Source organism: Watersipora subatra, chromosome 4, assembly GCF_963576615.1.
Source record: "Watersipora subatra chromosome 4, tzWatSuba1.1, whole genome shotgun sequence".
Classification (NCBI taxonomy): Eukaryota; Metazoa; Bryozoa; class Gymnolaemata; order Cheilostomatida; family Watersiporidae; genus Watersipora; species Watersipora subatra.
In genome coordinates this window covers 63,951,448-63,964,678 of record NC_088711.1, presented here as the reverse complement: position 1 = coordinate 63,964,678, position 13,231 = coordinate 63,951,448, and the positions used below count along the sequence as shown (strand labels likewise).

The 13,231-nt window shown below is 36.3% G+C and overlaps 1 protein-coding gene across 1 annotated transcript; it reads left to right on the top strand.

The window, feature by feature from the left end:
* The first annotated feature begins 4,375 nt into the window (after nucleotides 1-4,375).
* On the top strand, nucleotides 4,376-12,154 carry LOC137393704 (coiled-coil domain-containing protein 77-like). Its single transcript, XM_068080362.1, has 9 exons — nucleotides 4,376-4,448; nucleotides 4,723-4,982; nucleotides 6,378-6,537; nucleotides 6,921-7,044; nucleotides 9,562-9,672; nucleotides 9,887-10,136; nucleotides 10,550-10,675; nucleotides 10,958-11,110; nucleotides 11,604-12,154. The coding sequence occupies exons 1-9, from the start codon at nucleotides 4,418-4,420 to the stop codon at nucleotides 11,763-11,765; spliced, it is 1,377 nt and encodes a 458-aa protein (XP_067936463.1). The 5' UTR covers nucleotides 4,376-4,417; the 3' UTR covers nucleotides 11,766-12,154.
* The last annotated feature ends 1,077 nt before the right edge of the window (nucleotides 12,155-13,231 follow it).

The following is a 13,231-nucleotide window of genomic DNA, read 5'->3' as shown; positions in this document are numbered from 1 at the left end:
TTACTTTTATTATGTAACTTGGAATACCTGGTTAAGAGTCTTTCTCGTGTATGGAAGAACATTTGAGATCTAGTTTTGAATAATGGTCAGTGGGATATTTTTGATTTAGTTATTATTGAACCAGGTCTTTGCGGCCATTTCTGTTGGAGTTGGTAGCTAGGGTAGGAGTTGAACCTGATTCGCCTTGGGAGAAGGTCATCAAGCTTTTTAGTAGGGCAGAGGGCAATTAATGCTGGATTGAGGAAAACCCTTGAAGCTGTGGTATATGCCATTAATCTTCTTGGGAGCATTTGTTTTGCCTGGAGCACTTTTGTAAAGGATCTTAGGGAAATGGTTGGTTGCCATGTTCCACACATGTTTAATAAAAGAAAAGCTAATGACTTTTGCTGGTTCAACAGAACAGCTAAAAAACATTGAGCAAGCAGAGCAATAAATATAATAAATATAAAAAACCGAGATCGCAAAATCATCTTTCTCAGTATAAAATTCTCAAGAAAGAGAACAGTAATTTTTTAGAAAATTGGAAATAGTTTTTACAACATACATTTATGAGCTTTTAGGCGAATGACAATCTAAGCCTTTTTATTATTTTGTCAAGCGAGTGTGGGGTGGGATAAGCTACCAGCCACTGGTGATAACATCTGTGAGAGGGAACTGAAAGCTAACAATTTTAATCCATTTTTTCGTAGTATTTTTTCTAAGCTCGATTCTAGTTTTCGTAAGTATAACTCTAAACCTGTTATCAAATTAAAGTTTCAGCTGAAGGAGTCTGCAAGATGACAACTTCCTTTAAACCGGGAAATTCAGCTGAACTAGATGGTTTTTGAAAGGAAACTAGCTATAGAGTCACTTTAAGCCATATTTTTCAGAACTCATTAGATACATTCTAATTACCATCCAATTGGAAACATAATGCCGATTTTCAATAAGGGCGATCGAAAGACTATTGGCAATTATTGACCTGTCTCTTACAAGTATAGCTAGTAAACTTCGTAAACATTGTTTTGAATCTTATTAGCAATGACCTTGAGAAATTATTGGTAAAAACCAACATAATATCAAGAGGAATTAGTCTTGTACCACTCAGCTAATAACAACAACTAATGAACATGATTGATGAAGGGCATTCTGTGCCTATTGGCTGATCTCTTGCACTGCTCTAAGGCATTTGATAAGGTTGCTCACCAGCTTCTTAGCCATAAGTTATTGAAAACTGAGATGATTGCATCTACATTTATAATCAAATGGATTAAATATTTTTGTCGAATAGGTATCAGAGAGAGGTGATTGATGGTATTACTTCAGGGTCTTCTACTTTTTTTCTGGCGTTCCTCATAGCTCTGTTTTGGCCTCCCACTGTTTCTTGTCTACATCAATGACATCTGTGACGCTCTGACATTTTGTGCAGTTTGGCTATTTATCAATAATTTCTACTTTATGCTAAAATCAGCTCTCTGTGTCAGACGTAGTCAACTTCCAGCAAGATCTCATTAATTTGGAAGTATGTGATCACACATGGATGAAGTTGTTTAATACTCAAAAATGCCATGTTGTCAATTTAATGACCCATTAGTTGGTCAAATCACACACTGCTCTACAGAATGAACCTGTTACCTTTGTTGAGAGTTTTTGTTACTTAATCGTTTAAATTTGAAACAATCTATTCTTGGACGCATACTTCAAGAAAATTACATCTAGCGCTTGTCAGAGATTAGGATTATTCAAGTGAGTATTATATTCAGCCCTAAAGAACATGAAATACATGGCCTCCGTCACCCTGTGTAGGCCTTTGTTAGAGCATGCAAGTGAACTTCAAGACCCCATTTGATAAACCACAATTTTAAAGCAGAAATAGTTCAGAGAAAAGCTGTACGATTCATCTTAAGATTGAAGGATAGGAAAGGGATTACCGAAGTCAGGGATTCTTTTGCTTTAGTACTTTTTAAAAAAATAAAAGGCAGGTTGCCTGCATTAATCTTTTAAAATTTATAATTAAAGATGTTCATTCAACCCTTGCTGAGACCTCTTGGTAATATCTCTCCTACAGTCCAATCTCCATAACCATAATACTAGAGTGTCTGACTCAACAGTTTTTCAAGCTGAAACCGCAAACCATCAAGCTTACTTTCAAAATTTTATGCCCAGAACTTCCATAGACATAAGAGGGTCTGCTTTATAACCATTTCAGTTCAACAAGTTTTCCCTGGCCTAAGGTCTTCGGATTCTGTTTTACTTAAACCATAACTGTCACAGACAACTTTTATTGTTTTTTTTTTTATCAAGCAGACACGCTGATTCCGATTTTGTACTAGAAATAAAGATTGGTCCACTAACTTTCAAAGTCATGAAGGCTTTTTACAGCGTTTCAATATTGGTCTTGAAAACAACACAATCGGCACAACAAGCTTCGCCCATAAATAAGTGGCGTGTGCTAGATTTTTAAGAACGAAAGTGGGAGATGTTTAGTCCGATTCAGCATGATAGAGATGGGTGTCTTAATAAAACCCATTATTATCTAAATTCAGCCTTCAAAGTAATCTGTCTTTTATGAAAGGTAGATAAAAACTATTTAACATTGCTCGTAGCTTGTTACAGGATGTTTAATAGGCTGAACGCTGAGAAAAATGAGCTCAAAAAAGCGCGATTTTATCACAGACTAGTGTTGTTATCGCGTTTTTTAGAGCTCATTTCTCATTAAACATCTTGCAACAAGCTACGAGCAATGCTGTAATAGTTTATCTACCTTTCATAAAAGAATGAGATTATTTTGAAGGCTGAATTTAGATAATAACAAGTTTTTCAGACACCCATCTCTATCATTCTAAATCGGACTAAAAATTCCAACTTTCATTCCTAAAAAGCTAGCATACGTCACATATTTATGGGCGGAGCTTGTTATGCGATTGTGTTGTTTTCGAGGCTGATATTTTCGAGTTTTTTGAGAATGTGCGATGTTTTCGAGAATGAAAAAGCCTTCATGACTTTAAAAGTTAGTCGATTAATCTTTATTTCGAGTACAAAATCTGAATCAGCCTGTCTAATTTACATAAAAAAAGATAAAAGCTGTACGTGACAGTTATGGTTTAAACTTGTGTGTTTAGACTGCATGTAAAAATACATTGAGTGAGCCTCAAAATAATTGACCTTATGCATTAATACGCTAATTTCACTAACCATCTTGTCATGCCCATCCATTTATAATTCACTCTTTCTGTTCCATGATTTGTAACAATCGTTGATTTTACGGTTTTAGTGATTTCTATTAAGTACAATCAATATACATGTAGTAGGCCTCCCATCATGCCCCAGTAGTGCAGATTAAGCTGTAACTTAAGTATTCAAGTACGTTGAAATTTCACATTCATTGGAATTTAATTGAACCATGAACAATACCGATAGTGATGTATTTTATTTATTTTCTAGTTCCTGTATTGTACTATAATAAAATGCTCTCTTCAAAGGCGAAGACACTACTTCTTTGAACTTAAACGTCAAGTAAATATTGCCTCATATTTTAGTTATGTTATGGCCAACATTTTTCATAGTGTTGTTTAAACATCTTAATAAAACAAACAGGTATCTGAAAAAAACTGCGGCAGCAGAAAAACTAAGAGCGTCTTTAGGAAAAAACAACCAAAGTTTGGAGTATATTCATAAAGGTTTCATAAGGTTTATCAAAAAGTCTAAGGAATCTGTACAACGTCAAATTATTTCAGGCAATAAATGTAGCCTTGTTGAATTTGATACAATTTGATTTGATTTTCTGACATGTGGTATATATTGCCAATGATGCCTTGAGAACCTTTCTTGAATTCAGTATTACACTAAGAGAACCGAGATAAAGCAAGAACATTTTAAAAGATGTTCATCGTTGGTATTTTTCATAAAAGTTTTATTGTGTAAGTAATTGTGCATTAATGTGTATTCATACTTGCATTGACAATCGGGACTCACCATACAGCACTAGCCTTTGAACTGTTATAGATGTCAGTGTAAGTTTTATTTTTATCATGTTACAGTTGTATTACCAGACTTGTACTAATAATCACTTAGTTAGATCAACAGTTCTTTACTACTACCAATCTATCTTTTGTTTATTAAAATGAACTTAAATGTAGTCTTGCGCAGTTTATGATGTTTTGCAAGTTGATTGGGTCGAGTTATTTCAGCAATTTTCAAGGCTTTATCTTTCAAATGAACAATTTCTTACATAATCAGCTGTTGAGGACTCCCCTAAAAAAACTCTGATTTTAACTGAATTTTAAACATGTCTTGAAGCTTTACAAATGCATGAAATAAATCATGTCTTTATAATATTGTATCATAATACAGTTGTGCAGTTTTACGGTAAAAAGTAAGAACATCGCTTTTGCAGATTCGAATTATAACTTCATCTGAAACTCATAGAAATGTGAGAATGGCATCAATCATCAGAGACGAGCATATCGGTGAGACATCTTACATGCTTTAGTAGACCGTAAACAGGCATAGTAATGTTTTGATTGATTACTAGCATCTACAGTAGCAGTCTACATAATTACTAGATAGTTGATCTGATGATTAGAAAACTTCATTTGAGTTGATGCCGTTTTGGCTATAGTTGATCTGTTTGCTATTACTCTTGGGCTCAGGTTAATACTGGAAATATTTTCTATTATATTATATTATTCTATTATATGGCTTCGTAAAAAAATTGTTAGCCAGTTTCCTATGTTTTATAAGATTATGTGAGGCCATCCCGACAGCTTCTCGACTTTTATCGGAAAAAGATAGGAGATTATGAGAGTGAACAGGAGAGTTTAATGAAGAGATTAGATGCGTACAGTCAATCACATGAGGAAGAACATCGTCTCGAGTGTGAGACTCGACAAAGAAATGAGGAAATTGCAGAACTTCAAAAGTCGCTCAGTGACATGCAGATTTTTCTCTTCAAAGAACGAGAGCAGATTCTCCAGCTGTACGCTGAGAATGATAGCTTCAAGGTATAGGAGAGGCTTTTGCGTGTCACCATTTTGCTTGTTTTCTCTTTAACTCATGCAAATCACGTAAAACATCTGGTAGATTATTTAAAATTCATTGTATACCGGTTAACATTCTTTATCTTTTTTCTAATTATGAGGTCTCTCAGGTTATAAACATGCAAGTTTAAAGGGTGCTTGAATTATTGTCACTCCGCTATCGTCATTTGACTTTATATGTCATGATATTATAGATTTATGCTGATCTACAGTAATATCGCCAGTTTTGCGGTTAGTCAGTACGAGTGTCTCCTCCCTCTCGCAATAAATGAAGTTCTGCGAACTAGAAACCGATAAAATCAATCTAATGAAATCATTTTTTCATGAATTTTAAGCATTTTTCTCTTTGTTTAAATTCATTAAAGGCATTTTGAAGAGTCGAGGGTGTTCAAGAGGCATAATGAAGCGTGTTACAAGCACTTTGCACTTTTACAAAACGTAACAAGAAAAACAGCGAACTGCAGCAGCTGCTATCAAAGTATCCTTCCGGAGGGATCTCACTAGTCTCGAGTATGAGAGCGATTTATGTATTCTATTATTGTGTTATTATTTGTTTTTAATGTTTTTTTAAATTTTTTCACGAATATTTTTACACGGCGAAGTAATGAAATCGCGAAAGTTAAATGGCAAAGAAGCAAGGGATTACTGTTACAGTAGTTCCCTCCAACACCTTATCAACTTCAGTCAAACTACAGGTTTCAGCCATGTTCGAAAAGGGATTCGTTCAAAATCTGGCTATTTTGCCATTATAGTTAATGTAAATAGTTTTAATCTATTCCAACTCAAGAAAACAACTTTTTAAAGCATTTTTTTTACTATTTGCTTCCATAAACAGTATACAAACGTAAAGAGAGAGCAAGTAATATGTAAAATACATTGATGTATTAATAGACTAGGTTGGGGAATGTACTGTACTGCTGTGTGTGTAGCAACTCGTACATCAGCCTCATTTACTCAGAGTTTTGTGTACGTATGCCATAAATAAAAGGGTAGAAATAGACAGTGTTGTATTTTAAAAGTCATCTTGTCTTACATCCTGAAAAAAATAAAATAATTTCTTATTAGACGGAGAATCGGTATTGCAGTCACTGATGCTGGTAAAATTTATTGTCTCCTCACCAGCCCTTCTTGACAGCTTAGGAATATTTTTTCTGCCGTTTCTGTCAGCCCAAGGCCCAGCAATAAACTGTAGTGTCAGTGCATAGTCTTACAATCAATTGTATGAAATGCCATAGCTACCTGTAGATGGCGCAGGATGCTTTTAGAGTACACAGTATGCGATCTTACTAATGAGTACGTTTCAATGACCAGTCATCTTTTTCATATATCGGTATGTGAAACATGTTAGTGCTGCCACAGGCATTAGATATGGAAAACAAACGGACAATCCAGCAGCTGCTCGCGCTAAAGGGCTGTTCAGGGGACAGTGAGGTGTCCTATTTTTTCAAGCAACCACCTGAACAACCAATCATAGTAGACAAAACGTCCCACAGGAAGTCTCGCGGTAGCAGACTAGCAGGTACATTTACAGACACCGAGCAACTTGTAACTTTTGGGTTTGTGTCATGATTTGAATGTTTCAACTATTTGGTTACTTGACAAATTGAGAGTTTATTTTTACATTGGGTTCCATTGCATGCTTCATGTTGCTCCAACATATCTGTTAGTGTAACAGCCAATCAGCTGCTCTCGTTTCTATTTATTCTGCCACCAACTGAAAGTTTACTGTAGGATTGATTTGGAGTTGCCTTCTATGTAAGTCATGAGTTCTACAGTGGTACAAGATGGTTAGCAAAATCATGGTATCGAAACTGCAGCTGTCAGCATCAGAACCTTTTTCATTTTTATTTAAAAGGAGCTTTATGAGTCAAAGTTAGCTCAGACGTTTCTTTTATCATCAAGGTCTGTCTTGTGAGAGAGTTGCATCGAACCGCTCCATTAAATGGAAGGAATTACAGAAACCAGATCAAGTAACTCTTCAATTACAAATAGAAGCACTGCAGTCTCAACTAGCTGACCAGGAGCGGTATGTCACTTTAAACGTTTTGTTCTGCTATATTTAACTTCTGTACACACGTTGCTACGTTGTATATTATTGCTATTTAGTTCCTGTATATCAACACACATGTTGCTACGCTGTATATTATTGCTGTTTAACGTCTTTATATCAATACACACATTGCTACGTTGTCTATTATTGCTGTTTGGTTCCTGTATATCAATACACATGTTGCTACGCTGTATATTATTGCTGTTTAACGTCTGTATATCAATACACACATTGCTACGTTGTCTATTATTGCTGTTTAGTTCCTGTATATCAATACACACATTGCCACGTTGTCTATTATTGCTGTGTAGTTCCTGTATATCAATACACACATTGCTACGTTGTCTATTATTGCTGTTTAGTTCCTGTATATCAATACACACATTGCTACGTTGTCTATTATTGCTGTTTAGTTCTTGTATATCAATACACACATTGCTACGTTGTATATTATTGCTGTTTAGCTTCTGTATATCAATACACACGTTGCTATGTTGTATATTATTGCTATTTAGCTTCTGTATATCAATACACACGTTGCTACGTTGTATATTATTGCTGTTTAGCTTCTGTATATCAATATACACATTGCTACGTTGTATATTATTGCTGTTTAGCTTCTGTATATCAATACACATTGCTACATTGTATATTATTGCTATTTAGCTTCTGTATATCAATACACACGTTGCTACGCTGTATATTATTGCTGTTTAGCTTCCGTATATCAATACACACGTTGCTATGTTGTATATTATTGCTGTTTAGCTTCTGTATATCAATATACACATTGCTACGTTGTGTATTATTGCTGTTTAGCTTCTGTATATCAATACACATTGCTACATTGTATATTATTGCTATTTAGCTTCCGTATATCAATACACACGTTGCTACGTTGTATATTATTGCTGTTTAGCTTTTGTATATCAATACACACGTTGCTACGTTGTATATTATTGCTGTTTAGCTTTTGTATATCAATACACACGTTGCTACGTTGTGTATTATTGCTGTTGTATTTTTTCTCCGCCTTCAAAGTTGAATTCATACCTTTATCTTTGAACAGCTAAAAGGTTAACATGACTTTAACATTCGAGTATGCTTAGTGACCTTTGATGCAGGTGTTAGGCATGTGACATGTTAGTGACTATTGATGCAGGTGGGCCATGTGACATGTTAGTGACTATTGATGCAGGTTGGGCATGTGACATGTTAGTGACTATTGATGGAGGTGGGGCATGTGACATGTTAGTGACCATTGATGCAGGTGGGGCATGTGACATGTTAGTTACTATTTATGCAGGTGGGGCATGTGACATGTTAGTGACTATTGATGCAGGTAGGGCATGTGACATGTTAGTGACTATTTATGCAGGTGGGGCATGTGACACGTTAGTGACTATTGATGCAGGTGGGGCATGTGACATGTTAGTGACTATTTATGCAGGTGGGGCATGTGACACGTTAGTAACCATTGATGCAGGTAGGGCATGTGACATGTTAGTGACTATTGATGCAGGTAGGGCATGTGACATGTTAGTGACCATTGATGCAGGTAGGGCATGTGACACGTTAGTGACTATTGATGCAGGTGGGGCATGTGACATGTTAGTGACTATTGATGCAGGTGGGGCATGTGACATCTTAGTGACTATTGATGCAGGTAAGGCATGTGACATGTTAGTGACTATTGATGCAGGTGGGGCATGTGACATGTTAGTGACTATTGATGCAGGTGGGGCATGTGACATGTTAGTGACTATTGATGCAGGTGGGGCATGTGACATGTTAGTGACTATTGATGCAGGTGGGGCATGTGACATGTTAGTGACTATTGATGCAGGTGGGGCATGTGACATGTTAGTGACCATTGATGCAGGTAGGGCATGTGACATGTTAGTGACCATTGATGCAGGTAGGGCATGTGACATGTTAGTAACCATTGATGGAGGTGGGGCATGTGACATGTTAGTGACTATTGATGGAGGTGGGGCATGTGACATGTTAGTGACTATTGATGCAGGTGGGGCATGTGACATGTTAGTGACTATTGATGCAGGTAGGGCATGTGACATGTTAGTAACCATTGATGGAGGTGGGGCATGTGACAGGTTAGTGACTATTGATGCAGATGGGGCATGTGACATGTTAGTGACTATTGATGCAGGTGGGGCATTGACATGTTAGTGACTATTGATGCAGGTTGGGCATGTGACATGTTAGTGACTATTGATGCAGGTTGGGCATTTGACATGTTAGTGACTATTGATACAGGTGGGGCATGTGACATGTTCGTGACTATTGATGCAGGTAGGGCATGTGACATGTTAGTAACCATTGATGGAGGTGGGGCATGTGACATGTTAGTGACTATTGATGGAGGTGGGGCATGTGACATGTTAGTGACCATTGATGCAGGTAGGGCATGTGACATGTTAGTGACTATTGATGCAGGTAGGGCATGTGACATGTTAGTGACTATTGATGCAGGTGGGGCAAGGAGTTTTTAGAAGCTTTAGAAGAAGATAAGAAGATAAAACAAGAGGAAGAGGAGACCAGAAGGCAACGTGATGCTGAGAAACTAAAAGTCATAAGTGAAAAGTATGGTTGACACTTGCTTATTGAGATATGACAGCCATAGCAGGTTGCAGTTTTGTACACAGTTGCTAGTACGCCATACTTTACATGCCTAGACATTCGCTGTTGTTTTTTAAAGCTCATTGAAAAAATTTTATGGTTTATGCTGCTTATAGGAGACACGTTAAGCGTACAGTTTGAAGTAGAGCGGTCGGTAGTAGTCGTATTGTGTCTGTAGGCTGCACAAAACACAAGACCTGCTGTACGAAAGCACCCAGAGCATGCTCAAGTGTAGGAATGAGTGGGATGAAAAGTCACATAACTGGGCTATGGAGAAAAACAAGATGGTATTAGAGCTGGACAAATGTCGAGGTCGACTTAATGTCAATATGCAAGACAACCCAGATATTAGTGTCAACCAGCCAAATGTGTCAAGTGATCATTTGCTGAAAATTGATAATACTGTGAAATACCGACAGGAAGCTAAGGTAAGTGTCTTGCTTTATTCGCTAAATTTTAGTTCCTGATTGTTTATTTACTCATTGTAAGCTGATTCAATCCTCGGATCTCCTAAAATCCCTAAACGTTATTGTCAAATTGAGACAACAGTGATCGTACGGACTCTCTGTTCAAATTTCATTCACACATTTATAATGAAACGAAACGCATGCTGCCAGACATCTAAGTGACACTGGCTTCTGTACACATACATACGCACAAGTATCAGGCAGTTTGCCAGAATCTTATTAGTAAGGTAATGATTTCCTACAAAAACACCATTAGTCACTTTATTGTGCACACAACTCCAAATTTGGTTTGGACAGTTGATCGTTTGGTTCACATCATTATACAGTGATGCAATGATTTGTTTTTATCGGTAACCATGGCTGTTTTGTGACAGCGGTTGAGGGTGGAGATAGAGGATACAACCAGAATGTCTGAGATGTACAGAGAGCAGGTTATCTCACTTGAAGATGATATATCTGCATACAAGGAAAAGGAACATGTTAAGTCTGATGTCTATAAGGTAAACCTTATTTAAACTTTCTCGTTTCTCACTTTTCCTTGTGTTCTGTTGAGGGTGCTCAGTACACAGCATGTTAAGTTCTGTTGAGGGTGCTCAGTACACAGTATGTTAAGTTCTGTTGAGGGTGCTCAGTACACAGTATGTTAAGTCGCATAGCTTAGTAGAAGAATCCTTGCAGCTTTTTAAAACAGTTTTCTATATTACTGACTGTTGCAGATAGGATAGACCATCTGCTGACCACATTATGTTGTTTATCACAAAAGTTTTGTTCTGCGTCTTTAGGACAAAACGGAGAATATGTCCAAGCGTTACCAGATTATGAAGGCACGATATGAGGATTTGGAGAAGAGGCGAGCGTTTGAGGTGGAAGGTTTCAAAAATGACATAAAATCGTTGCGTAAACAGCTCAAGGACATGGAGAAACAATTATATAAGGTATTGGTATTGTTAGTGAGGAGTTGCTTTTTCTAATATTTGTCCTTGTTCGAATCCTGATGGCCACTTTTTGGATTACATATGGCAGATCTACCTCTCCATTAGCTGGTTTAAAATTCTCTAAATGCGTAAAGTAAAATATAAACAAAAAAGATAAATTGTGTAATATATCACATAATAAAAAATTACTTTATTTTTTCACTTGGTACTAGCTAAGTGAATACTACTGACATCATCTCTATCAACTCAGAATTGAGGGTTTTCGTACATATAGATGTGTGACCCCTGGCTATACCTTTTCCTCATTTCTTTTGACTGAGATTACAAATTTGATAAAACACAATATATGAGATGGTATTACACGTTTTCAGACCTATCATGCCCTTTATTTAGTGGCAGCAGCACGTTTTAGGAAGTTTTCTGCCGTAGTTTGGGCCATTGTGAGATGTAGCGTATAGCGTATAGAATATACGCTATACGCTGTGTTCTGTAGATGGCCATCGAATCAGACAAGAGAGTAGTGACTGGCCAGCAAGATCTGGTAACATTACAAAGGGTGAGGAAGGCAGCCGGACAGTCATTGAAGCTGAGGAGTAGGTTGAGAGGTGTAAAAGAGCAGGTGTATGACATTGAAGGTGATATGAGACACTTGTAGGGGCCTGTCACTTCCTCACACGCTATTTTACTATAGATAGCAGTCATGTTGACATTCCTTCACCTGTCTCATGACCATATTATTTATTGTGTGACTATGAGTAATCTTTTATTGTTGGGTGAACAATTTTCTAGTAAGAGGCTGTGTTATATTTGGTAGACCACTCATCTGTTGTTCAAATAGTTTGAAAGGCTTTTTGCCTAATTGTCATGTTTTCAGGTTAATAATTTAATTCTTAATTCTCAATTTAAATTTTTGTGAAAATATTTTAAATTGTAAGATCATTTAGTATATGTATTTTAGGTGGTGCATGTGTACATTATTTGATGTGTACTGATGGTAGTGTGCAATATGTGTTAACATACTACAATGGAAATATACAATTGCACAGCAAACCCAAATTTATGTATTTCATAAGTAGCCTAATGTTTGGTTATAGTGCATGTTAGTAAAGTTTTTGGTTTACTGTGAATTATAATTGAGTAACTCAATGATAGCGAAGTGTGATGAGAATGTATGTTTGGCCATTAGCAGACTCCTTGTAGTTGTCTTCCCAATGCTCAGGATATTTTCGGTTCTTTTTCATCTATGGACAAATTCTTATATTCCAAAAATCATGTATCATTATTTTTTACCGTGTCAGATTTCTCCTTGTGTGTTATTTCTATCATGGTCCACTAGCCATCACTCCTTTATCCCATGTCTATTATGCCTCATTTTATTTTTCTTTATCGCTGTCAACCTTACATTGTAATTAATTACATGCATAATTAATTCAGTTTATTTGATGTTTTAGTGATGCTTTTAAAGTTAGATTTTCAGAGTGGTTACTTTTCTATCGTTCATAGTTCCGAAGCATGAACTCTTTAAAATCAGATTTCCCGTAAAGCAACTGATTTTCATTTAACGGCTTTGTGATGCAAGTGCTATTCACACCAAAAGCAAGGTATTGGTAAGCGAGGTATGCTAAGGTATTTAAAGCATGTGTTGAAGTAATCGAACATACATCTTTCACCACCTAGATCATCCTGATAGTAGACTTCACTTTATAACTCGGATATAATTTGCTAAAAAAATTTGTTGTCTTTCATGGTTGTCATTGTCTTTGAAGTTGTGTGCTCATTGCCCTAATTTGTGCGTTAATAGTTTTTCCATGGTTTTTTTTTGCAAATTTTGCATAATATTGAATCCTTTATCTGTTGTTAAAACTATGTTCCGTAATTTATCATTTTTAACATTTTCTTCATTCTATTTAGATTTGTTTTGTTGTCCTTGACATAAGGTGCATAAATGTTGTCTGTCTTAACCCGTTGAATCAACTACTTAGGTTAGGTTTTGTTCAATTACGTTAATTATTTTAAGCCTTCATTATCATTAGGTCATGTCCTATAGTGGCATTCAATTTTCAGTGAAAAGAAGTGCTACTAGATTGGTACTTCTGTTTTCAAACCTTTTTCTTACTCATG